Raw genomic sequence first — 27,052 nt, forward strand, 5'->3', positions numbered from 1 at the left:
AAGTCACATCAATCCTGTCTTCTAAATATCTCTCGCATTCAACCACCTCTTTTTAGTTGCCTTGTTACTATCCTGGTTCAGGTTCTCATAATCTCTCACCAAGTTGGTTGGAATAACTTCTTAAATATATCCTTTACCCATGAGCTCCTACCACTCCAAACTCTCTAAAGTAATCATTCTAAAACACACATTTGGATTAGATTGCTATTCTATTTCAAGACCTTCTGTAGCTCACGATGACCCACAAATGAAAATCAAGGTTCTGTGGCCATCTACAGTATTACTTCCAGGAAGTTTTCATCCTCATCCCCACCACTACCCCAAGATTTCTAAACATCAGACATAATGAACTCATTTTAATATTTTCTTCTCATATATATTATTCTTTTCTCAAGTTTGCAAAAGCCTACTCAAACTTCAGGACTCAGTAAATGTCACATTTACTTTATAAAAGATTTTACACCTTACATTTATTTGTCTTCTTCCTCTTATAGTATTTTGTACACAATTTTGCAAAAGCAATATTTAAAATGTTATGAATATTGTTTGGTTTTTGACACTTTACTAGTACAAGTTCCTCAAGGATAGGGGCCATTCCACACTATTCTTTAATCTCACCTGTTATTACCGTCCCTGACATACAAGGAACATTCAGCAGATGAGTCACAGCTTGACCACAGGGTGCTTTTGACATGTGCACTGATGAACGAAAGCTGGTTTGTGAAGCTGGATATGCAGCTTGTGCCATGTGGAAACCTCCCACATGGCAACCCTTGAGGACACCTTAACCTCATTACATCCCTCAAACCAACACATGTCTATGCTTCCCACTCTTACGTACTTAAACCATAATCCCTAGAAGACAAAATTACTCCATCCAGCCATATGAATCATACAGTCTTACTGAAGTTTGCCTCCATATATTTGTGGCTTTTAACATCAATAGTAAATGAAATGGTGAATGAAAACGTTTTCATGTTTCTATAATATATCATTTATATCTCCTTTGACTCTGTACTCTCCTAAAATAGCCAACCGACCACATTTGATGAGTCATGGTAGGTGACAATAAAGACAATTCGTATCATTAAATGAATCCTCCTCAACTTTCTTCATCCTAGGTAAAACATTCCTGTTTTACACATATAGTTTACGTTCTCTCCCATAATAATAAAAAAGGTGTCTTTCTTACTTTGAAATGGTACCCCTCTGCCCAAATGCTCTACCCACAGTATTCTGTCTGAATTCTCTGGCACTTCAGCCCACTGATCATACAAACTTTGGTCTGACTCTTCAAGATTTTCTTGCTAATTCCCTCCCAGCATTTAAAATATTCAAGCTTTCTCATCTTAAAAAATATTTAATATTCCCACAAACCTATATGTGCCTCTCCAGCAACAAATCTTTTTATTTATTTTTTTTTGCCACCTGTTCCTTGTAAGATCTAAAAGATGATAGATATCATTCTTTTTATTATTTTTAATTTTTTTAATTGAAGGATAATTGCCTTACAGAATTATGTGGTTTTCTTTCATAGCAACAAGAATCAGCCATAGCACACCCATGTCCCCCCTCCCAGACCTCCTCCCGTCTCCCTCCTGCCTGCCCTCGGCCCATCTCAGAGCCCCCGTCTGAGCCCCCTCCCGTCTCCCTCCCGCCCGCCCTCGGCCCGTCTCAGAGCCCCGTCTGAGCTCCCTCCCGTCTCCCTCCCGCCCGCCCTCGGCCAGTCTCAGAGCCCCCTTCTGAGCTCCTGCGTCCTCAGCCCTGCTCTGAGTCTCACAGCGCACTCCCGCTGGCCCTCTCTCACACACGGTGCTGTAGTTTCTATGTTACTCTGTCCATACGCCTCCCCTTCTCCCTCCTCTTCTCCTGCCTTGTCCATAGGTCTGTTCTCTGTGTCTGTTTCTCCACTGCTACCCTGAAAATAAATTCATCAGTGCCATCTCTTCAGATTCCATATATGTGTGTCAGTATACAATATTTATATCTCTCTTTCTGACTTACTTTACTCTATACAATGGGCTCTAGTTTCGTCCACCTCATTAGAACAGATTCAAATGCATACCTTTTTATGGCTGAGTAGTATTCCATTGTATATATGTACCAGCTTCTTTATCCATTCATCTGTCGATGGACATCTAGGTTGCTTCCATGTTCTAGCTATTATAAACAGAGCTGCAGTGAACATTGGGGTACATGTGTCTTCTTCAATTTTGGTTTCCTCAGGGTATATGCCTAGGAGTGGGATTTCTGGGTCATGCGGTGGTTTTATTCCTAGCTTTTTAAGGAGTCTCCATACCTTCTTCCATAGTGGCTGTATCAATTTACATTTCCACCAGCAATGCAAGAGCATTCCCTTTTCTCCATATGCTCTCCAGCATTTATTGTTTGTAGACTTTTTGATGATGGCCATTCTGACTGGTGTGAGGTGGTATCTCATTGTAGTTTTGATTTGCATTTCTCTGATAATGAGGGATGTTGGGCATCTTTTCATGTGCTTGTTAGCCCTCTGTATGTCTTCTTTGGAGAAATGTCTCTTCAGGTCCCTTTCCCACTTTTTGATAGGGTTCTTTGTTGTTGTTGTTGTTGTTGTTGTTGTTGAGTTGTATGAGCTTCTTGTATATTTTGGAAATTAATTCTTTATCAGTTGTTTCCCTTGCTATTACTTTCTCCCATTCTGAGGGTTGTCTTTTCACCTTGCTTGTAGTTTCCTTTGTTGTGAAAAAGCTTTTAAGTTTAATTAGGTCCCAATTGTTTATTTTTGTTTTTATTTCCATTACTCTAGGAGGTGGGTCATAGATCTTGCTTTGATTTATGTCATCGAGTGTTCTGCCTATGTTCTCCTCTAAGAGTTTAATAGTTTCTGGTCATATATTTAGGTCTTTAATCCATTTTGAGTTTATCTTTGTGTATGGCTTTAGGTAATGATCTAATTCCATTCTTTTGTACATTGCTGTCAAGTTTTCCCATGACCACTTATTGAAGAAGCTGTCTTTGCCCCATTGTATATTCTTGCCTCCTCTGTCAAAAATAAGGTACCATGGGTGTGTGGGTTTATCTCTGGGTTCTCTATCTTTTTCCACTAGTCTGTTTTTCTGCCAGTACCATACTGTCTTGATGACTGTAGCTTTGTAGTATAGTGTGAAGTCAGGAAGGTTAATTCCTCCAGCTCCATTCTTCTTTCCCAAGACTGCTTTGGCTATTCAGGGTCTTTTGTGTTTCCATATGAATTGTGAAATTTTTTGTTCTAGTTCTGTGAAAAAAAGCCATTGGTAATTTCATAGGGATCATGTTGAATCCGTAGATTGCATTTGGTAGTATAGTCATTTCACAATATTGATTATTCCCACCCAGGAACATGAAATATCTCTCCATCTGTTTACATCATCTTTAATTTCTTTCATCAGTATCTTATAGTTTTCTGAATACAGGTATTTTGTTTCCTTAAATAGGTTTATTCCTAGATATGTTATTCTTTTTGTTGCAATGGTGAATGATATTGATTCCTTAATTTCTCTTTCTGAGGGCACTTTCAGGGTTTTGCAGGAGCCCTGTGGCTCAGCTGGTAAAGAATCACCTGCAATGCGGGAAACATGGGTTTGATCCCTGGGTTGGGTAGATCCCCTGGAGAAGGGAAAAGCTACCCACTGCAGTATTCTCGCCTGGAGAATTCCATGAACTGTATATAGTCCATGGGGTCACAAAGAGTGGGACATGACTGAGTGACTTACACTATACTACTGTGACCCTCTCCTATGACTGTTCTTTCTCCTCAGGTGTGAGAGGGGTGGATGTGGAGCAGAGTACCCCAGCCCTGAGTCTACAGGAGGGAGCCAGCTCTACTCTGCGGTGTAATTTCTCCACCCTCAGAGACAGTGTGTAGTGGTTCCATGAGAACCCCGGGGGCCGCCTCATCCGTCTGTTTTACATTCCTTCAGGGACAGAGCAGGATGGAAGATTAAATGCCATGACAGTCCCTACAGAACGCCGCAGCTCACTGCAGTTTCCTCTTCTCGGACCACAGACTCGGGCACTTACATCTGTGCTGCGCAGTATGGTGCTCCCCAGGCACCTGTGGCCTCTACAGGAACCCTCCCGGGGCTCAGCCCCTTCTCCAGCCTCAGTCACACCGTGACGCCGTTACCAGGTATCTGCACTGTTTAGTATTCCTTACCTACACTGGTACAGTTTTAACCACAAACACTTTTTGCCCCAACGAATTTGGGATTTGGTCTTTTCCCTTCTGAATATCTCCTGTATCTCCTTCTGCACTAGAACCTCTGGCTTGTAGTTAGGAGAGAATCTAGATAAGACGACAGACTTAAAGTAAATATTTAAACACAATATGCTGGACTCCAAAATGATAAAAAGTGAAAGGACCTAAAAGGAGAGAAAATAACTCCAATAAAGATGTTATCCAGTTTAGTTGGGTGTCTCAAGAATATTCAAATTTGCCTTACCATAAATGCAAATACAAATAACTCACAATTGCAACTACTCACATTTGCAAATTGCAAATACTCACATCTTATCCTATGACTGGGGCAAAGCAAACAGAAAATATTTGTTCAGTGTTCATACATAAATTGATCATTTGAACAAATTTACCCTCTTTCAGTTCTGGATGCAAGAAGTCTAAAATCAGTTTCACTGGCTACAGTCAAGTTCTTGACAGGGTGGATTCTTCCCCTTCACTGCACATTACATAGTTTTAATTTATTTATTTTATAAGTGGAACTTTCTACCTCTTAATCTCCTCCACCTATTTCACCTCTACACCCATCCTTTCCCTTGCAGTAACCAGTAGTTTGTTCCCTATATGTCTGAGTCTGTTTCTGTTTTGTAATATTTGTTAATTTGTTTTGCTTTTTAGATTTCATATAAAAGTGAAAGCATACAGTATTTGTCTTTCTCTATCTGACATTTCACTAAGTGTGATATCCTCCAGGTCTATCATGCTGTCCCTACTGGCAAAATTTTATTCTTTTTTTATGGCTAGTAATATTCCAATGTATACACACACACACACACACACCCCCTCATATATATATATATATATATATATATATATATATATATATATATATATATCTTCTAGATCCATTCATATGAGTGAAAACTGAGGTTGTTTCTATATATCTTCATTATTGGAAATAATGCTGCAGTGAACATTTGGGTGCATACATATTTTTGAATTAGTGTTTTTGTTTTCTTCTGATAGATACCCAGGAATGGAATTGATGAATCATATAATGCATGTGCATGCTAAGTCATTGCAGTCATGTCCGACTCTTTGCAATCTCATGGAAACATAGAGCGCCAGGCTCCTCTGTCTCTGGAAATTTTCCCAGCAAGAATACTGGAGTGGGCTGCCATTTCCTACTCCAGGGGATCTTCCCGACCCAGGGATCAAAATTGAAGTGTCTCCTGCATTGAAGGTGGCTTCTTTATCGCTGACCCACTGGGAAACCCCGAATCATATAGTAGTTATATTTTTATTATTTTGGGGAATCTTCATGCTGTTTTAAATAGAGGCTACATCAGTTTACTTTCCCAGCAAGAATGCACAAGGTTTCCCTTTTCTCCACATCCTTGACAATACTCAATTATTTTTCATTTTTGTCGTGATAGTATTCTTGTAGGAGTGAGGTGATTTTGGTTTTGATTTGCATTTACCTGATGATTAGAGATGTTGAACATCTTTTCATGTGTCTGTTTGCCATCTGTATGTTTCTTTGGAAAAATGCCTATTCATGTCCTCTGCCTGTGGTTTTGATATTGTGCGCAAAAGTTTTTTTATATATTCTGGACATTAACCCCTTATTGACTGATCACTTCCAAATATCTTCTCCCATTTGATAGGTTGCCTTTTTTGTGTGTGAATGGTTTCTTTCACTGTGCAAAATAATTTAGGTAGGTCCTATTTTCTGTGTTGTTTCTTTTTTGTCCTTGCCTGAGGAAATAGATACAAAAATATGGCAAAGATGAATGTCATAAAACAGATTGCCTATACTTCCTTTAAGAATTTATGAGTTCAGGTCATATATTTAAGTCTCTAATCCATTTTGAGTTTATTTTAGTATATGCTCTGAGAAAATATTCTAATTTCATTCTTTAACATGTAGCTGTCCAGTTGTCTAACACCACTTGTAGAAGAATCAGTTTTTCCCCCATTGCTTATTCTTGCCTCCTTGTTATAGAGTGATTGACCATGTATACAAGGGTTAAAATCTGGACTCCCTATTCTGTTCCATTGACTGAATCTCTGTGTTTGGGCCAGCAATGTACATTTTGGATTATAACACCTTTGAAGCATATTTTGATGTCAGGGAGTGTGATACCTTCAATTTTGTTCTTTTTTTTTTTTTTCAAAATTGCTTTGATAATTTGTGGTCTTTTGTGATAATTTGTGGTTCTATACAAATTTTAGGATTATTTGTTCTAGTTGCATGAAAAATGCCATAACTAGTTTGAGAGGGGTTGCATTAAATCTGTAGATTGCTCTGGTTCAGAGGACATTTCAACATTGTTAATTCTTAAAACCCATGAACATGAAATATCTTTATATTTACTTGCATTATCTTCAATTTTCTTCATCAATATCTTATAGCTTTCAGAGTGGCATCAGTACAATTCTAGGGCACATGATCTAATAAGTTCAATTCTCCTTGTAGAGGCACAAGACTGAATATCCTGATCCTCCTCAAAGTCTAATAAATAAGATTTGGTGTCAGATTTCAGAAAAATAATATTTTATTCCTGTTACAGTTTCATAAAAACACATACAAATGAATAGATTCTGAAAGTCAGAAGAACTGATGTTTCTTCATTTCATGTTAAAGTAATTTTATTTACTAAAAAATCTAAATAGAGCCCTAACACCCAATTAAGAAAAAAAATAATTATTTTGGATAATAGCTTTTCACCAAGAAAGTTGAAAACCTGTGTGTTTTAAAAAAGACATTGTTTCTGAATGGAGGAAAGGTAAGCATAGGCTAAATGAATGACCAGTAAGTAAGTTACAAGAAGAGTTCATATCCTATGCTAAATTCTGTCTTAAATGAGCTGGTAAAATTACTTTACTGAATGATTATCAATATTTGTCAACTTGTTTAAAATTCAGTTCCCCTCAGCTCATACCATTAATACTAATTGTTTTTTTTCCATACTCCTTTTCAAGATCTGCCTAACTCAATTGCCAGGGAAAGACAAGTAGACAAAACAAAGTTTGTGGTGAGCCAAACTTTTTTCTCACATGGCACAGACCACATGGGCTATGAACATGACAAACCCCACTTCCCGTTGGGGGCAGTCACACAGGTTCCGGGTAGTATGTATATGTGCTGCCAGGCACTCAAAGACACTGAACTCTCAGCCTGAGGCAGGACTCAGCACATTTGTGCAGGGGAACCCATGCCTCATGCCGCTCTCCAGTCTGCTCTGGGTGTTCCTGGCCTTCACCTTCTCTGGTAGGGATACTTCCAAACAAGGGTACAAGTGTTTAGGGTGAAAGGTCTGCCCCCAGGCACATGTTGCTTCACAGGGACTTGGGGAGGAAAGGAGGGTTGGAGAAAAGCATACTTATTATGATTTCAATTTGGGTTTTCTTTGGGCCCCAAATTAGTCTAATTCCTACATTATTTTGTTCATTATTTCAGCTCTGTTTCCTGATTTTTTCCCCCCACAGGATCTGGTGTGGCGCAGAAAGTTATTCAAGACCAGCCAGACATATCTGGTCAACTGGGACAGCCAGTCACCCTGAACTGTCGGTATGGAACAACCTGGAGCAATTACTACATGTTTTGGTACAAGCTGCTTCCCAATGGAGAGATGATTTACCTTATTGGTCAGGTTTCTTCTAGCCAGAATGCAAGGAATGGCCGCTACTCTGTAAATTTTCAGAAAGCTCGTAAATCCATCAGCCTCACCATTTCAGACTTAGAGCTGGAAGATTCTGCAGAGTATTTCTGTGCTCTCTGGGAGATCACAGTGCTTGAAGTAATGGGAAAAGCTAAACAAAAACCCCAGAGTTTAATAAAGGAGAGCTTCCTTGCTGCAGAACTCCAGCTGAAATATGCACCTGCATATCCCAGACCAGAAATGGTAGTTGTGTGGTTGCTTAATCTGTGGTCTGGAAGCTCCTTTTAAGTCGCTTAGGAACAGATGTCCAGACTAACTTTCTAGTAATATGTTCTCAGTCTTGATTTTTTTAATTTTGTATCAACCATACAGAACATGTGCAAAGTTGTCTAAATTTGAAAACTTGTCCCATAATAATTTAATGTGGCAACTTCACCTAAAAAATCTCACATCTTAAATCTGGGTTTAATTTTCAGAAATTGTCATGAATATAATTTCCTTTATCTTTTCTTCTTAGGTTTTGTGTCAGTTAGGGTACAATCAAAAAAGAACCACAGTGATACAGAGTAAGAGACTCATTTTAAGGAATAGAACTCTCAGGCAATTGCTAGAGTTGGTGGAGGAGTTTATACAAAGCTGTTATTTTTGCATTTGGTGTGAGCCTGAATTTACTTTAAATTAACTAGAGTGTCATTTGGAAAGGAAAATTGGATATGGACAAAAGCATGGAAAAACTGACATGTAAGGACATACTAGAACCCATGAGGACAATTGGAACCCGCAAAGACACACTAAAACTTGTCTGTCTCTCACCTCCTTCAATCTCATGGTAATGGGTGATCTTCAGGAGAAGTGGATATTTCCCATCATGCTACATGCACATTTGGCCCAAGATGGGAGATCTGGTTGGAGGTCAAGGAGTTGTAAGTCAATAATAAGGTGAGTTAGCAGATCAGCAGCAACACGTGTGAGTTGCACAGTGGCTGGAGCCCTGCACCAACCAGCAGGACATAAAAAATTGTGGCTCCTTCATGACAACTACCTTCTAAACCTTGCAGTATCTTTTTTATGGCCAACCCTAACCCAGAACAATACAGGGAAACAAATTCTGAGTCATAGATTTCCAGCTAGTAGAGACACTACAAAGCTATTCCAGTACCTTCTATGTCAACTGGTCATCCATCTATACCTCTTTTAACAACACACTTTCAAATAAAGAAAACAGCAAAACTATGCTTCTTGTTAATACAATGCAATTACTCCCCATTCGACCAAAATCACTGTTACCTTCTCCTGAAAAGAGTATACCAGGTTTGTGCATGCATCCTAAGTTGCTTCAGCCACATCCGACTCTTCATGACCCTATGTACTGTAGCCCACCAGGCTCCTCTGTTCATGGGATTCTCCAGGCAAGAATACTGGAGTGGGTTGCCATACCCTCCTCAAGGGATACCAAGTTCACTTATCCATTTTTGGGTGTTATTCTTTCCTTTTATACCTCAGCCACACTGTCCCATTGGATCCTGCATCTTAACTACTGAGATACAATCAGATACAAGATTAACTTGTATTTTGCACATCATACATTTCCATAGGCAGGCTATTGGGGGAGAGATTTAAAAATGGTTACTGTATTCATAAACATATTCACATCAAACTGAAAACGAGATTGTCATAACTACTATCAACTTAAAAAATATTCACAATCAGAAGTTGAGAGTTATGTTTTATCTGGTGGGAATTTTTAGAACTTCAAGCCTGGGAGATAACATCCCAAGAAACCCTGAAAGAACTGCTCTAAGGAGGTGAGCAGAGGATCCAGGTTGTGTAGAAGTTTTGCAACAAAATGCAGGTAGTCTGAACATCAAAAGATTATTGTTAATTAAAGAAAAATGGATATCTCAAGTTAAGGAGTCTAGCTCTTTTCTATGCATGGGAAGATGCAAGAGTCTGGGCTCATTGAAGTCATTCTTTTACTATTCACCTCAGCTATCCTGGGGCCAGTATCTGTGTTTCTTACATCCTGAGATCCTTTAGGCTCATGACAGGGAGTGACTGCAGTTCTGATGGTTGTTAGATCACAGATATTCTTCTCCTTCCTGAGTGCCCTTAGGCTCAGGAGCTCACACTGGGCTGCAGTTGCTGATGACTGATATCCTTGTTTACTGATATGGCAGGAAATACTCCATTTCTGACTATTACAGTTTTTGTTACTGCAAATGACCACATGATTGTTGGTAGTATTTATAACTACCTTTCCCATACCCATTCCATAACATTTTTGCTCATAACAAGCACCTTCACTCACTGCCACACTTGACTTCCTATAAAACAAGCTCCTTACATAGGAGCAATGCTACATGGAAAATCATCAAGGTGAATAAGACATTCTGCAAGTCCTCCACTGTGGTTTTGACAGAAGTTCAAAGGGTATTGAAGGCAAATCCAAGGATCTATTTAAGTGGAAATAATCTTGCCAATAAACAGGGAAAATTGATAGACTGTATTCTGGGAAATATCATTAAGAATGATGCTTGATTTCATGTCAGATGCAATAGAAGCCACCAAGGGAGAACATTTTTAAAGTGTTAAAAGGAAGCAAATATTTTCAAACTAGTAACACTTTTAAACTAGCTTCTTTTTTGTTGTTGTTGTTGGTAAATCATTTTCTTTTTTTTTCTTTTCTTTTTTTTTCTTATCAGCCATAGATTTACACGTATTCCCCATCCCGATCCCCCCTCCCACCTCCCTCTCCACCCGATTCCTCTGGGTCTTCCCAGTGCACCAGGCCCGAGCACTTGTCTCATGCATCCCACCTGGGCTGGTGATCTGTTTCACCATAGATAGTATACATGCTGTTCTTTTGAAATATCCCACCCTCACATTCTCCCACAGAGTTCAAAAGTCTGCTCTGTATTTCTGTGTCTCTTTTTCTGTTTTGCATATATCGTTACCATCTTTCTAAATTCCATATATATGTGTTAGTATGCTGTAATGTTCTTTATCTTTCTGGCTTACTTCACTCTGTATAATGGGCTCCAGTTTCATCCATCTCATTAGGACCGATTCAAATGAATTCTTTTTAACGGTTGAGTAATATTCCATGGTGTATATGTACCACAGCTTCCTTATCCATTCATCTGCTGATGGGCATCTAGGTTGCTTCCATGTCCTGGCTATTATAAACAGTGCTGCGATGAACATTGGGGTGCACGTGTCTCTTTCAGATCTGGTTTCCTCAGTGTGTATGCCCAGAAGTGGGATTGCTGGGTCATATGGCAGTTCTATTTCCAGTTTTTTAAGAAATCTCCACACTGTTTTCCATAGCGGCTGTACTAGTTTGCATTCCCACCAACAGTGTAAGAGGGTTCCCTTTTCTCCACACCCTCTCCAGCATTTATTGCTTGTAGACTTTTGGATAGCAGCCATCCTGACTGGCGTGTAATGGTACCTCATAGTGGTTTTGATTTGCATTTCTCTAATAATGAGTGATGTTGAGCGTCTTTTCATGTGTTTGTTAGCCATCTGTATGTCTTCTTTGGAGAAATGTCTGTTTAGTTCTTTGGCCCATTTTTTGATTGGGTCATTTATTTTTCCGGAATTGAGCTGTAAGAGTTGCTTGTATATTTTTGAGATTACTCTACACCTAAAGCAACTAGAGAAGGAAGAAATGAAGAACCCCAGGGTTAACAGAAGGAAAGAAATCTTAAAAATCAGGGCAGAAATAAATGCAAAAGAAACTAAAGAGACCATAGCAAAAATCAACAAAGCTAAAAGCTGGTTTTTTGAAAAAATAAACAAAATTGACAAGCCATTAGCAAGACTCATTAAGAAACAAAGAGAGAAGAACCAAATTAATAAAATTAGAAATGAAAATGGAGAGATCACAACAGACAACACCGAAATACAAAGGATCATAAGAGACTACTACCAGCAGCTCTATGCCAATAAAATGGACAACTTGGATGAAATGGACAAATTCTTAGAAAAGTATAACTTTCCAAAACTGAACCAGGAAGAAATAGAAGATCTTAACAGACCCATCACAAGCAAGGAAATCGAAACTGTAATCAGAAATCTTCCAGCAAACAAAAGCCCAGGACCAGATGGCTTCACAGCTGAATTCTACCAAAAATTTAGAGAAGAGCTAACACCTATCTTACTCAAACTCTTCCAGAAAATTTCAGATGAAGGTAAGCTTCCAAACTCATTCTATGAGGCCACCATCACCCTAATTCCAAAACCAGACAAAGATGCCACACAAAAAGAAAACTACAGGCCAATATCACTGATGAACATAGATGCAAAAATCCTTAACAAAATTCTAGCAAACAGAATCCAACAACATATTAAAAAAATCATACACCATGACCAAGTGGGCTTTATCCCAGGAATGTAAGGATTCTTTAATATCCACAAATCAATCAATGTAATGCACCACATTAACAAATTGAAAGATAAAAACCATATGATTATCTCAATAGATGCAGAGAAAGCCTTTGACAAAATTCAACACTCATTTATGATTAAAACTCTCCAGAAAGCAAGAATAGAAGGAACATACCTCAACATAATGAAAGCTATATATGACAAACCCACAGCATCACCCTCAATGGTGAAAAATTGAAAGCGTTTCCCCTGAAATCAGGAACAAGACAAGGGTGCCCACTCTCACCGCTACTATTCAACATAGTGTTGGAAGTTTTGACCACAGCAATCAGAACAGAAAAAGAAGTAAAAGGAATCCAGATAGGAAAAGAAGAAGTGAAACTCTCACTGTTTGCAGATGACATGATCCTCTACATAGAAAACCCTAAAGACTCTACCAGAAAATTACTAGAGCTAATCAATGAATATAGTAAAGTTGCAGGATATAAAATTAACACACAGAAATCCCTTGCATTCCTTTATACTAACAATGAAAAAACAGAAAGAGAAATTAAGGAAACAATACCATTCACCATTGCAACAAAAAGAATAAAATACTTAGGAGTATATCTACCTAAAGAAACAAAAGACCTATACATAGAAAACTATAAAACACTGATGAAAGAAATCAAAGAGGACACAAACAGATGGAGAAACATACCATGTTCATGGATTGGAAGAATCAATATTGTCAAAATGGCTATTCTACCCAAAGCAATCTATAGATTCAATGCAATCCCTATCAAGTTACCAACGGTATTTTTCTCAGAACTAGACCAAAGAATTTCACAATTTGTATGGAAATACAAAAAACCTCGAATAGCCAAAGTAATCTTGAGAAAGAAGAATGGAACTGGAGGAATCAACCTGCCTGACTTAAGACTCTACTACAAAGCCACAGTCATCAAGACAGTATGGTACTGGCACAAAGACAGAAATATAGATCAATGGAACAGAATAGAAAGCCCAGAGATAAATCCACGGACCTATGGACACCTTATCTTTGACAAAGGAGGCAAGGATATACAATGGAAAAAAGACAACCTCTTTAACAAGTGGTGCTGGGAAAACTGGTCAACCGCTTGTAAAAGAATGAAACTAGAACACTTTCTAACACCATACACAAAAATAAACTCAAAATGGATTAAAGATCTAAATGTAAGACCAGAAACTATAAAACTCCTAGAGGAGAACATAGGCAAAACACTCTCAGACATAAATCACAGCAGGATCCTCTATGACCCACCTCCCAGAATATTGGAAATAAAAGCAAAACTAAACAAATGGGACCTAATGAAACTTAAAAGCTTTTGCACTACAAAGGAAACTATAAGTAAGGTGAAAAGACAGCCCTCAGATTGGGAGAAAATAATAGCAAATGAAGAAACAGACAAAGGATTAATCTCAAAAATATACAAGCAACTCCTGCAGCTCAATTCCAGAAAAATAAATGACCCAATCGAAAAATGGGCCAAAGAACTAAACAGACATTTCTCCAAAGAAGACATACAGATGGCTAACAAACACATGAAAATATGCTCAACATCACTCATTATTAGAGAAATGCAAATCAAAACCACAATGAGGTACCATTACAGGCCAGTCAGGATGGCTGCTATCCAAAAGTCTACAAGCAATAAATGCTGGAGAGGGTGTGGAGAAAAGGGAACCTTCTTACACTGTTGGTGGGAATGCAAACTAGTACAGCCGCTATGGAGAACAGTGTGGAGATTTCTTAAAAAACTGGAAATAGAACTGCCATATGACCCAGCAATCCCACTTCTGGGCATACACACTGAGGAAACCAGATCTGAAAGAGACACGTGCACCCCAATGTTCATTGCAGCACTGTTTATAATAGCCAGGACATGGAAGCAACCTAGATGCCCATCAGCAGATGAATGGATAAGGAAGCTGTGGTACATATACACCATGGAATATTACTCAGCCGTTAAAAAGAATTCATTTGAATCAGTCCTAATGAGATGGATGAAACTGGAGCCCATTATACAGAGTGAAGTAAGCCAGAAAGATAAAGAACATTACAGCATACTAACACATATATATGGAATTTAGAAAGATGGTAACGATATATGCAAAACAGAAAAAGAGACACAGAAATACAGAGCAGACTTTTGAACTCTGTGGGAGAATGTGAGGGTGGGATATTTCAAAAGAACAGCATGTATACTATCTATGGTGAAACAGATCACCAGCCCAGGTGGGATGCATGAGACAAGTGCTCGGGCCTGGTGCACTGGGAAGACCCAGAGGAATCGGGTGGAGAGGGAGGTGGGAGGGGTGATCAGGATGGGGAATACGTGTAAATCTATGGCTGATTCATATCAATGTATGACAAAACCCACTGAAATGTTGTGAAGTAATTAGCCTCCAACTAATAAAAAAAAAAAAAAAAAAAAAAAAACACGGATTCTTCCTTCTATTATGTCAGCAAAATCTTTAACCATAATTTTATCCCAGAAACATATGCCCAAGGTGACACAGAATTTTTATTTATAATTTGACCAGGACAAACCCATGGAAACTCAGTGACCCAGATGGATGGCCAAGTGAGTCTTTCAGAAGGGACTTCTGTGACTATAAACTGCCCTTATTCAACTCTGGGTACCCTGCTCTTTTCTGGTATGTCCAGTATCCTGGAGAAGGTCCACAGCTCCTCCTAAAAGCCACGAAGGCCAACAAGAAGCAAAGCCACAAAGGTTTTGAAGCCAGATACAATGCAAAAACCACCTCCTTCCACTTGGAGAAAGCCTCAGTCCAAGAGTCAGACTCAGCTGTGTACTACTGTGCTCTGAGTGACACAGTGACAGAAACTGCAGGGGGAGCTGAGCACAAACTCTGAGCAGCAGCGGGGCCTGGATGCTGAGTGTCTCTGATCCCCTCTGGTCCCAGCAGAGTTTCTGGTGGTTTGTCGCTCAGTCTCTGGTTGATACAAACATGATACCAACGTCTAGAGCATAAGAACAAGAAGTAAACATCCCCTTGTGTGAGTGCTCAGTCACTTCAGTCGTGTCCGACTCTTTGGCATCCCATGGACTGTAGCCCGCCAGGCTCCTCTGTCCATGGAATTCTTCAGGCAAGAATACTAGAGTGGGTTGCCAGACCCTCCTCCAGGGGATCTTCCCGACCCAGGGATCGAACCTGGGTCTGCTGCATTGCAGGCGGATTCTTTACTACTGTATCACTGGGAAACATTTCCTTTACCCAGCCTCTTATTAGTGAAGCTAAAAACTGTCTGACACCAACCGTTCCTTATCAAAGACCAAAGTAATTTCAAGGTTAAACCACATAAACAATGCAATAGTCCCTTGCTCATCCTTGCAGTCAAATCCATGCCCTGCAGGTTGTTCCAGGCCAACTTGATGGGTTTTGCTTTACTGAGTTTTATCATACTTTTAGTATACAATATACTTTTAGAGAGCCAGAGTGCACCAGAGAAGGTGTCATTTGCATAGTGTCTTCCTGACAGAGCATTCAGGAGAAGTAATAGGAGAGCTACAGCCTCCAAAAACGATGACTTTGAAAAACTTTTATTTTTAGATTGAAGTAGAGCTGACACACAGCGTTGTGTCAGTGTCAGGTGCACAGCAGAGTCACCGTCACGTGCACGAGTGTAGTGTGTGACACACGTGGTGTATGGGTTCTTTCCAGATTCTCCCTTATAGGTTACTGCAAAATATTGAGTATTTTGTCATAATCTTGAAACTGTGAGAGATAAGGAAGTAAGAGAAGATGGTGTATTGAAAAGAATAATAGAGCAATCAATCTCTGTATTGCACTGCAAATATACTGCTGGTCTTCGCAAATATTGGTGCAATCCTATTTAATCAACATCTTTTATTGGCACACTAGGAGTACTTTCGCTGCTTGGGAGAAAGTTTTAAGCACAGACGTGAACAACATATGTTTTCTGGTTCTGCAGTGGCTATTATGGTAACAATGACTAAAAATATTATTGCCCTTGAAATACCTGCTGCTTCTAAAATATTTTTCTTGGCTTCATTCTTCCACCTTCATGAAAATTTTCTTCTACTTTTTTCAAAGGCTATATTTGTAGGATTTGTGAATGAGCTATAGTCATAACATTAATATATTTTTGTTATGCACTGTTGGTTTAAATCTAGTATGTATTAGCTATGCATTATTGATTTAAATCTAGTTAAAATTTTTATTAGATTGTTTAAATGCCAATTTTATTTTTAAAGTTCTGTAAATAAAATGCATGTCAAAGTATACTTTAAATAATACAAAATGTTGTGCAATAAAATGTTTTCTCTGAAATTTGTATAAACATAGTAGATTAATAATACACATTTATCTCTAAGATAGTAAAGAAATCAGAAAGGGTATAAACCTGCAAACACAAAAAGAATAGATAAGGAGATCACAGCGCATAGTGATGTCAACAAAATGTCAGAGGTGAGAAGTGTAAGGAAGAATTAAAGCTTGTGTTACAGACTAGACAAAGAAGAAACCTAGGTTCAGTGCGAGAGGTGTCACAATGTGAGCTGCAGAAGACTTTAAAAAAGAAGGACCAGTTACCTTTGAATAGTTGAGAAAGATGGTGTTGCTCTCGCGAGTGCCTGTGTATGTGTGGGTTGAAGGTTTGTGACGGGTGCTAAAATAGGAGGCCTGAGTGAAATTACTTGTAAGTAAAGAACACCAATGCTCTCCACAGTTCTTTATAGGAGTGTTAGTTGTTCAGTCGTGTCTGACTCTTTGCGACCCCATGGACTGTAGCCTGCCAGGCTCCTCTGTCCATGGGATTTTTTCAGGCAAGAATACTGGAGTGGTTGCCATTCACTTCTCCAGGGGATCTTCCTGACCCAGGGATTAAACCTGGGTCTGCTGCATTGCAGGCAGATTCTTTACTGTTTGAGCCACCAGAGAATTTACGACAAGCAATAATTGCTTTCTAAATCCAGAAGAAAAGTGGAAGTTAGTCTTTGATGAATTAAGAACATCACATAAAAAATTGTTCCAAACTTTGTGTATTACCTGGGCTTCCCTGGTGGCTCAGATGGTAAATAATCTGCCTGCAATGCAAGAAGTTTAACACACATGAAACCAGAACATTTTAATAAATATACATATTTATATATTGAGTAGATATTCTTCACCATAGCTGTGTAAATTTTTAAAGATATGAGATATGGTAATGAGATTTGTAATCCACAGGGCCAGAGAATCCAAATCACAGGAGAGGGGCTTCTACCTCTGGAAATGAAGTAGTCTTGGTTGCCCAGGGACCATTTCTTACAACAGGTTCTTTAGGGTTAATCTTCTATTTGCACTATTCCTCTAGAAGACACAGGCAATATTGAGGCTTTCTTAGGTTTATCCTCACAGAGGTAAACAGAAAATTCTAAGTAATAAAAGTGGTTTTGGCAGAGGAAGATAATTCTGGAAACTCACAGCAGTTAAGGGGAAGTGTCTTGGGTAAAGAACATTTTATTGGGGAAATGTCAATGTCATTGTCTTAGGCAAAGAACACTGTAGTGAAGTTTGGAAGAAAAATAATCAAATATAGACTCCGAGCCAGCGATGGCCAAGGCAGCAGAGGCATGCCAGTAGAACTGACTCATCCCCTGGAGGAAATTCCACTAAGGCTCTGAGTCATTCACTGCTTTTAAGACATGTGTGAGTTTAAGGTGTCTAATATAATGATTTGATATATGTATATATTTTGAAGTGATAACACTGATAAGGTTAGTGAACACATCTTTCACTGCACATAATTACCAGGGTTTTTGTCTTGTTGTTATTATGGTGAGTATATTTAAGGTCTGTACTCCCAGCCACTCTCAAATGAAAAGTACCGTATTGTTAACCATAGTCACAGTTAACAGGCAAGACCAGCTTAGAGGAACACAATCTAAGATAATAGGCATTTGGGATATCAAGTGATCTTTTTTCTCTTTTACTCTTACTTGGCTTACATGTTCCTTTTAGAAAGATTTTCTCCCCATGGTAGAAAGAGCATGGTAAATAGGCTGAAAAGGAAGGTTTTATACTTTTATGTTTAAGAGTGAATCATGGTGCTTTTCTAATTTCAAAACTAATATCAGGCCCATCATTGGATAAAGAGCAACAGCATCTACCTCCTTCTAACTTACTAAAAATGACTCAGTTGTGTGCAGAGGTGTAAATCTTAATCTCTACATCCTTACTGTGCATTTAAATTTACAACCTAAGATGTAATTTGCTTAATCTTTGCTGTTTCTATGCATCAGAGTCCCTCATAGGCACAGGTATGAGAAGGACATTTAACCAGAGAGTTCAGTAGTGAGAGATGTAACCACCAGAGGGTGGTGCACCTCTGCTGATCAGAGCCTGTGGAGGGTTCATTTGAGTGGATTCTGAATGGATAGGTAGACTTGGGGCAGAGGCAGAACCTTTTCCTTATTGGCTGGGTAGACAATGAAAGAAACCACTAGAGAAAAGAAGGGATCACTTGGTAACAGAAGCCGCTCTCCTGGCCGGAGACTGCAGGTCCACAACTGATCCTAAATGGGGAAAACAATGAAGACACCCATTGGAGCTTTAATCACATTCTTGTGGCTGCGGCTGGACTGTGAGTTGAGGGTTTAAGGGAAATAGAGTGTATTTGTAGATATTCTTTAGATGCCAAGACTGGCTTTATTCAGGTTTCTTCTAGTTATTGTAGAAAAGGAAAAGTAAAGTCTAGAGCTAAATAATCTGACAACCCTTTTCCTTTCTCTGACTTCTTTCTCCATAGGTGTCAGCCTGGGAAACAAGGTGGAGCAGAGTCCTTCTACCCTGACTGTCCAGGAGGGAAACAGCTCTGTTATCACCTGCACTTATACAGATGGTAACTCAGAGTATTTCCCTTGGTATAAGCAAGAACCTGGGAAAGGGCCCCAGCTCCTTATAGCTATTCGTTCAAATAAGGACAAAAAGGAAGACCAGAGACTGACTGTTTTATTGAATAAGATGGCCAAACATCTCTCCCTGCACATCGCAACCACTGAAGCTGGAGACTCAGCTGTCTACTTGTGTGCAGCAAGCACACAGTGCTCCCCAGGCATCTTCTGTCTGTACTCAAACCTGTGACTGGGGCAGCCCCCTTCCTTTGGTGCAGACTTCAAATATGACAAATGTTATATTGCTTGTCTGCAGGTGGAAACTGATGTGCTAGTCATAAAAAGCATGTGAAAGAAAGTGAAAGTCACTCAGTTGTGTCCAACTCTTTGCTACACTATGGACTATACAGTCCATGGGATTCTCCAGGCCAGAATACTGGAATGGGTAGCCTTTCCCTTCTAAAGGGGATCTTCCCAATCCAGGGATCAAACCCAGGTCTCCTGCATTGCAGGCAGATTCTTTACCAGCTGAGCCACAGAGGAAGCCCAAGAATACTGGAATGGGTAGCCTATCCCTTCTCCAGGGGACCTTCCAGACCCAGGAATCAACCCGGGGTCTCCAGCATTGCAGGTGATTCTTTACCAACTGAGCTGTCAGGGAAGCCATAAAAAGCATTGGATAAGAATATTAGGCTCTTTTGAAATATCCCACCCTCACATTCTCCCACGAGGAATCGGGTGGAGAGGGAGGTGGGAGGGGGGATCGGGATTGGGAATACATGTAAATCCATGGCTGATTCATATCAATGTATGACAAAACCCACTGGAAAAAAAATAATAATAAAAAAAATAATAATAAAATAGCTCAACTGGAAAAAAAAAAAAAAAGAACAGAAGAATATTAGGCTCAAGAGCAGCTAGAAAGGGTTAGAACATGTTGTTGGATACCTGTTGCTCACTGAATTCTTGAAGAGAGTTAGTAATTTACTGATTTATTTTGAAATTGTAAGACCGACTTTACATTTTGCCATTCAGACTCCTGTTCTATAAACACTCCCCCTGTTATCCATATCACAATCCTTATTATGAATGAGTTTTTAAAATATTGTGCTTTGAAAACAGCATATTTTTCTGATTATACAAATTGCATGCCAAATATAACAAAATGCTTTATATAATTAATATGATATTGACAATTCTATGATCACACAATGTCGCTAATATTGTTTACTCTCTTTATAAATTCCTATCTTAATTAGTATCTTTTTCCACTTAATATTAAATATTGAACTGAGCATTCCTCATTTCATTTTCTTGTTCCCAAACATCAGCTTTGAAATAGCTCTATGAGAAATATTAATAAATTACAATTTTACATTGTCTGACATCCCTTTTATGTGCATTGACCACCTTCTTATTGAGAAAATGTGACTTGTGTTTTCCTTTAGTGTCCAGTAACAGTATATATTTTTTGTGTGTTTGAGGAAAAGTAAGATAGAAAGTGATTTGAAAATGTCATGTTCAAATGATTGCAAATCAAATGGTGTATTTGCCTTCTCCTGTCTCTGGACAATTTACTGCGAACTTCATGGCCTTCTCTTGCTGTTAGGAGGCCAGTCTGGGTGTTGATAGCCCCCATGTTTCTTCCTTTCCTTAGGGGGAGGCTGGCTGCTCACATCTGTCTTGTTTCCTCCAGGCCAGCAGGGTGGGGCCGCCACTGCCCATGCTCAGGAGGCATCTGCAGAGCCTCACTCTGGCTGCTCTTTGCGCCCCTGGAGCAGCGACAGGGTGGGGTGGTGTTTGAGTCAGACGTTGTGTGATGGCTGGTACCCCTGGGCCACTTTTGATGATTGGCAGGCAAGGCATCCCCGGCGACTGGTGGCAGTCCTGAGGGAGCCAGTGCCCTGGTAGTAGGAAACTTGTCCACTTTACTGCCCTCCTGGAGACCTGGCTGCCGTTTCCAGGTGCTCCCCACTCCCCAGCTGAGCAGCACACCTAAGTGTTCTGGGTGAGGAGAGAAAGGGGCGAGTCTTCTCTGTAGGTTCTCCCAAAGCTGGAGAGCAGATGCTCACTCACAGGCTCTCACTTTCCTCTGTGGAGACATCGCAGGTCAAGAATGTTTCTCCTGGAGCCCAGCTGTGTGCTGTGAGGGGAGGGGTGAGGGAGGTAATGGGAAACTGTTCCCCTAACCGTCTGCAGTGTGTCTGACATCAGACGGTGTGCTGGAACTTCTCTGCTGGATTTCTGGACTTCTCAGAGCTCCCTTGGAGTATAACTGTGAAAATTGGTGTTTTTTGGCGGGGTGAAAAGATGGTAGAAGATTCCTCTTTTGCTATTTTGAATTCAGTATTTGAAATCTTAATTCCTAAGTAATTACATAGAAAAATGGACTATTTTTTATTTATATTTCTGTTTATTTTGAATTTTAATCCACTGTGGAGATGATGTAGCCATCACAAGTTCCTGACATAGAACAGCCTCACTGCTCCCCAGAACGCCCTGTGCTCCCCTTTTGTGAAGACAAACTGCCCGATTCCTGTGCTGTGCTGTGCTTAGTCACTCAGCTGTGTCTGACTCTTCTTGACTCCACTGACCGTAGTCTGCCCAGGCTCCTCTGTCCACAGGCAAGAATATTGGAGAGGGTTGTCATGCCCTCCTAAAGGGGATCTTTCCAACCTAGGGATCAAATTCAGATTTCCCACATTGCAGGCAGATTCTTTATTGACTGAACTACCAGGGAAGCCCATGAATACTGGAAAGGGTAGCCTATCCCTTCTCCAGGGCATCTTCCCAACCCAGGAATTGAACTGGGGTCCCCAGCATTGCAGGCAGATTCTTTACCAGCTGAGCTACAAGGGAAGTACCCCCTGCCCATGCCTAACTCATTTCAAAAATAAAAAAAGTATATGTAAATTCAGAGTTTGATGTGAGACTGTCCAAAAAATTGTTCTGGGTATGGATGTACTTTGAGTAACAGAGTACAATCATGAGATCCTTAAATTGAGAAGTTTAAAGGACTTAAATAATATGAAGAGAAATTAATGATACTTCATATTTAGTCAACCAGTTGTTAGAAAAAAGTTGTTTTTAAATTAGAGTACAATTCCTACTCTATGTAGTTCCATTAAACTTAATGGAGATTCCACTGCAAGATCTAAAGATGCTTCAAACAATTTCGCTGAGGCTGTCATTACTGTGACAGGAAGATGTGAAGTGAACAGTGAAGTGAAAGTCACTCAGTCATGTCTGACTCCTTGCGACCCCGTGGACTATACTGTCCATGGATTTCTCCAGGCCAGAATACTGGAGTGGGTAACCTTTTCCTTCTCCAGGGGATCTTCCCAACCCAGGGATCCCGCATTGCAGGCATATTCTTTACCAGCTGAGCCACAGGGGAAGCCCAAGAATACTGGAGTGGGTAGTCTATCCCTTCTTTAGCGGATCTTCCCAACCCAGGAATCTAATTGGGCTCTCCTGCATTGCAGGTGGATTCTTTACCAACTGAGCTATCAGGGGAAGATAAGTTTTGACTAGTGTATCAAGAAATAGGCTGTGATAGGCAGTGGGTCTTTGTTGTTTGCCATGGTGTTGAGTCATATCCCTAGGCATGGCTTTCCTGTTATATTCATATACAAACAAAGATTTATTACAGACAGGAAGTGGTTAGGGCTGTGGTAGCACAGGTGTAGGGTTGGGGGTGGAATCAGTGTTGATCTTATGGTTAGCTGTCTTATGGAGGTGTATGAGATCACCTGCTATGTATTTCCTTTAGAGCTGGGCATACAGGATATATAACAGTTTGGTACGGCTTGTTTATGGTCCCAGTTGAGTTAATGGGATGAATATAAGTTCAAAGCCTTGATAACCTAATGACAAAACTAAGGTATCTAATCTGGCTTTCATGAACAGAGCTGGACTGTCAAAATTAGTAGAGAATAAAAGGGGATTGCTGTGACAGGAGTCAGTCTCTGCAACCTCAGCCTAAACTCTTTAGCAAAGGGTGATTAGATTTTCCTGCTTTGGCCCCAAGATGGGCAACTGAAAATATTGATAGTGAGGAGAAGCATTATGGTAACAATAGGCAGAAAGTGAAGAGGCACTAAAAAGCCTCTTAGTGAAAGAGGAGAGTGAAAAAGTTGGCTTAAAGCTCAACATTCAGAAAACTAACATCATGGCATCTGGTCCCATCACTTCATGGGAAATACATGGGGAAACAGTGGAAACAGTGGCTGGCTTTATTTTGGGGGGCTCCAAAATCACTGCAGATGGTGATTGCAGCCATGAAATGCTTACTGCTTGGAAGGAAAGTTATGACCAACCTAGATAGCACATTAAAAAGCAGAGACATTACTTTGCCAACAAAGGTCTGTCTAGTCAAGGCTTTGGTTTTTCCAGTGGTCATGTGCAGATGTAAGAGTTGGACTATGAAGAAAACTGAGTGCTGAAGAATTGATGCTTTTGAACTGTGGTGTTGGAGAAGACTCTTGAGAGTCCCTTGGACTGCAAGGAGATCCAACCAGTCCATCCTAAAGGAGATCAGTCCTGGGTGTTCATTGGAAGGATTCATGTTGAAGCTGAAACTCCAATACTTTGGCCACCTCATGCAAAGAGTTGACTCATTGGAAAAGACCCTGATGCTGGGAGGGATTGGGGGCAGGAGGAGAAGGGGATGACAGAGGATGAAATGGCTGGATGGTACCACCAACTTGATGGACATGGGTTTGAGTAAACTCCGGGTGTTTGTGATGGACAGGAAGGCCTGGCGTGCTGTGATTCATGGGGTCGCAAAGAGTTGGACATGACTGAGCAACTGAACTGAACTGAACTGAGGCAGAATAGAAGAGCTAAAGTGCTTTGTCTTCTTACCATAAAGTGATTTATTTCTACCTTAGGTAGAAGAACAGAACACGGATGTGAGATTGCATGGTTAGTGTGTCTTATATTATTTCCATAATACATTACCGATAATAGTTTTAAATAAGAGCTGCTCACTCATTTCCTTCACAGAAGCAATGACCCAACACAGCATTGTGTGTTTGTCTGTGTGGGGGTCTTCCTTGCAATATCAAATTTAACTTGTGTTTATTTTAAGATGTTATTGCTACCAGTCGAAGAGCTGGTTAATACAAAAGGAAGTTTGGGGTGAGTAGGACTCTCAACTGGTTTATAGAGAAGTTGATGTAACCCACATCAACTTGCTACTCAACTAACTACATCAACTTGCTACATCACTAACCCCTGTTTCCTGTTGTGGGGCAGCAGCAGCACATACCCAGCAGTTCTTCCCTCACCCTCTCAGGCTCACCTCACCTTGCAAAGCCTTGACATTGAAGAAGAAGATATTTTCCATCTAGTGGATGAGCTGAAACATGCTTCTCTCCAGCCTTCTGAAGGTGGTCGTGGCTTCACTGTGTTTCGGTAAGGATGGCCCCAGTGGGACTGTGCCTCTTCTGTGACCTAAGGACCAAGGGAACAGGCAGTCTTAAGGGTACCCTGTGAAGGAAGCCTAGCCGAGTGTAAAGTAGAATTTCTTTATTCTACACCATTTATTCCTAAATCTCTGTTGTTTTTGTTCAGTAGCTAAGTTGTGTCTGACTCTTTGCAACCCCATGGACTGCAGAACGCCAGGTTCCCCTGTTTCTCTCTATCTCCCAGAGTTTCCTCAAATTCACGTCCATTGAGTCAGTGATACTATCTACTCATTCCATCTTCTGCTGCACTCTTCTTTTCTCTTCAATCTTTCCCACCTTCAGGGTCTTTTCCAATATGTCCTATCTTTGCCTCCGGTGGCCAAATTATTGGAGCTTCAGCTTCAGCATCAGTCCTTTCAGTGAATATTCAGGGTTTATTTCCTTTAGGATTGACTAGTTTGATCTCCTTGCAGTCCAAGGGACTCTCAAGAGTCTGCTCCAGCACCACAATTTGAAAGCATCAATTCTTCAGCACTCCGCCTCCTTTGTGGTCCAACTCTCACATCCAAACATGACTATTGGAAAACCCATAGCTTTGACTATACAGATCTTTACTGGCAAAGTGATGTCTCTGTTTTTTAATACACTGTCTAGGTTATTCGTAGCTTTCCTTCCAAATTTTAATTTCATGGCTGCAGTCTACTTCTATCTGTTTTTTTCCTCTAGGATCCAGTATTGCCCAGAAAGTAACTCAAGACCAACCACCAATGTCAGTGCAGGAGAAAGAAACTGTGACCCTGGATTGCACATACGACACCAGTGGTACAGCTCACAGTCTGTTCTGGTACAAGAAGCCCAGCAGTGGGGTGATGACCTTCCTCATTCGCCAGGACTCTCATAACAAGCAAAATGCCACGGAAGGCTGCTGCTCATTGAATTTCCAGGAGGCAAGCAGATTCATCAAACTTACCATCTCAGCCTCACAGCTGGAGGACTCTGCAGTGTATTTCTGTGCACTGAGGGAGCCCACGGTGAGAGGCGTGCAGGAGGGACCTGCACCAAAACCCAGAGTTCTAATGATACACCCACCTGCGGTAGGACCAGGGTGGGGAACTGCCTTCACAGACAGGAGTGGTTAGCACCGCGGCAGCACAGGTGTAGGTTTAGAGTGGAAACACTCACTCTAAGAAAGTATTTCTCTAGGTTCATAGACCATGTCTAGAGCTACCACTCATCAAAAACATTCTTATCCCTGAAAATTTGGATTTAAATTTCTTATCAAAGACAAATATAACCACCAAAATCTTTACCATATGGTGATTAGATAAAACTAGAAGAATTGACTAAGGAAATTCAAAAATGTCTGAATTAAAAATCAGTTAAAAATATGTGTGAATTATTGGTCGTTCAGATCAGTTCAGTTCAGTTCAGTTGCTCACCCATGTTCAGCTCTTTGCGAGCCCACAGACTGCAGCACACCAGGCCTCCCTGTCTATCATCAACTCCCAGAGTCTACTCAAATTCATGTCCACTGAGTCGGTGATGCCATCCAAGCATCTCATCTTCTGTTGTCCCCTTCTCCTCCCACCTTCTGTCTTTCCCAGCATCAGAGTCTTTTCAAATGAGTCAGCTCTTCCTATTAGGTGGCCAAAGTATTGGAGTTTCAGCTTCAACATCAGTGCTTCCAGTGAATATTCAGGACCGATCTCCTTTAGGATGGAGTGGTTGGATCTCCTTGCAGTCCAAGAGACCCTCAAGAGTCTTCTCCAACACCACTGTTCAAAAGCATCAATTCTTCGGCACTCAGCTTTCTTTATAATCCAACACTCACATCCATACATGACTACTGGAAAAACCATAGCCTTGACTAGATGGACCTTTGTTGGCAGAGTAATGTCTCTGCTTTTTAATATATTGTCTAGGTTGGTAGAAACTTTTCTTCCAAGGAGTAAGTGTCCTTTAATTTCATGGCTGCAGTCACCATCTGTAGTGATTTTCGAGCTCCCCAAAATAAAGTCTGACAATGTTTCCACTGTTCCCCCATCTATTTGTCATGAAGTAATGGGACCAGATGCCCTGATCTTAGTTTTCTGAATGTTGAGCTTTAAGTCAACTTTTTCACTCTCTTCTTTCACTTTCTTCAAGAGGCTCTTTAGTTCTTCACTTTCTTCCATAAGGGTGGTGTCATCTGGGTATCTGAGGTTATTGATATTTCTCCCAGCAATCTTGATTCCTGCTTGTGCTTCATCTGGCCCAGCATTTCTCATGATGTACTCTGCATATAAGTTAAATAAGCAGGATGACAATATATAGCCTTGACATACTCCTTTCCCGATTTGGAACCAGTCTGTTGTTCCATGTCCAGTTCTAACTGTTGCTTCCTGACCTGCAAACAGATTTCTCAAGAGGTGGGTCAGGTGGTCTGGTATTCCCATCTCTTTAAGAATTTTCCACAGATCAATTTGTTCAATAAATATTTATTGTATTTATATTATATTACCAACATTA

At 40.3% G+C, this 27,052-nt stretch overlaps 3 gene segments (V, D, J or C); all 3 read left to right on the plus strand.

The window, feature by feature from the left end:
* The first annotated feature begins 7,347 nt into the window (after positions 1 to 7,347).
* On the plus strand, positions 7,348 to 15,933 carry LOC122705718. The segment is given in 4 exon segments: positions 7,348 to 7,469; positions 7,688 to 7,998; positions 14,942 to 15,112; positions 15,850 to 15,933. Coding segments are annotated over 4 exon segments (615 nt in total).
* A 2,863-nt stretch (positions 15,934 to 18,796) lies between these two features.
* On the plus strand, positions 18,797 to 19,383 carry LOC122705720. The segment is given in 2 exon segments: positions 18,797 to 18,883; positions 19,049 to 19,383. Coding segments are annotated over 2 exon segments (399 nt in total).
* Positions 19,384 to 24,486: 5,103 nt separating this feature from the next.
* On the plus strand, positions 24,487 to 25,683 carry LOC122705721. The segment is given in 2 exon segments: positions 24,487 to 24,551; positions 25,271 to 25,683. Coding segments are annotated over 2 exon segments (462 nt in total).
* Positions 25,684 to 27,052: the final 1,369 nt, after the last annotated feature.

This window comes from Cervus elaphus, chromosome 12 (genome assembly GCF_910594005.1).
Source record: "Cervus elaphus chromosome 12, mCerEla1.1, whole genome shotgun sequence".
Classification (NCBI taxonomy): domain Eukaryota; kingdom Metazoa; phylum Chordata; class Mammalia; order Artiodactyla; family Cervidae; genus Cervus; species Cervus elaphus.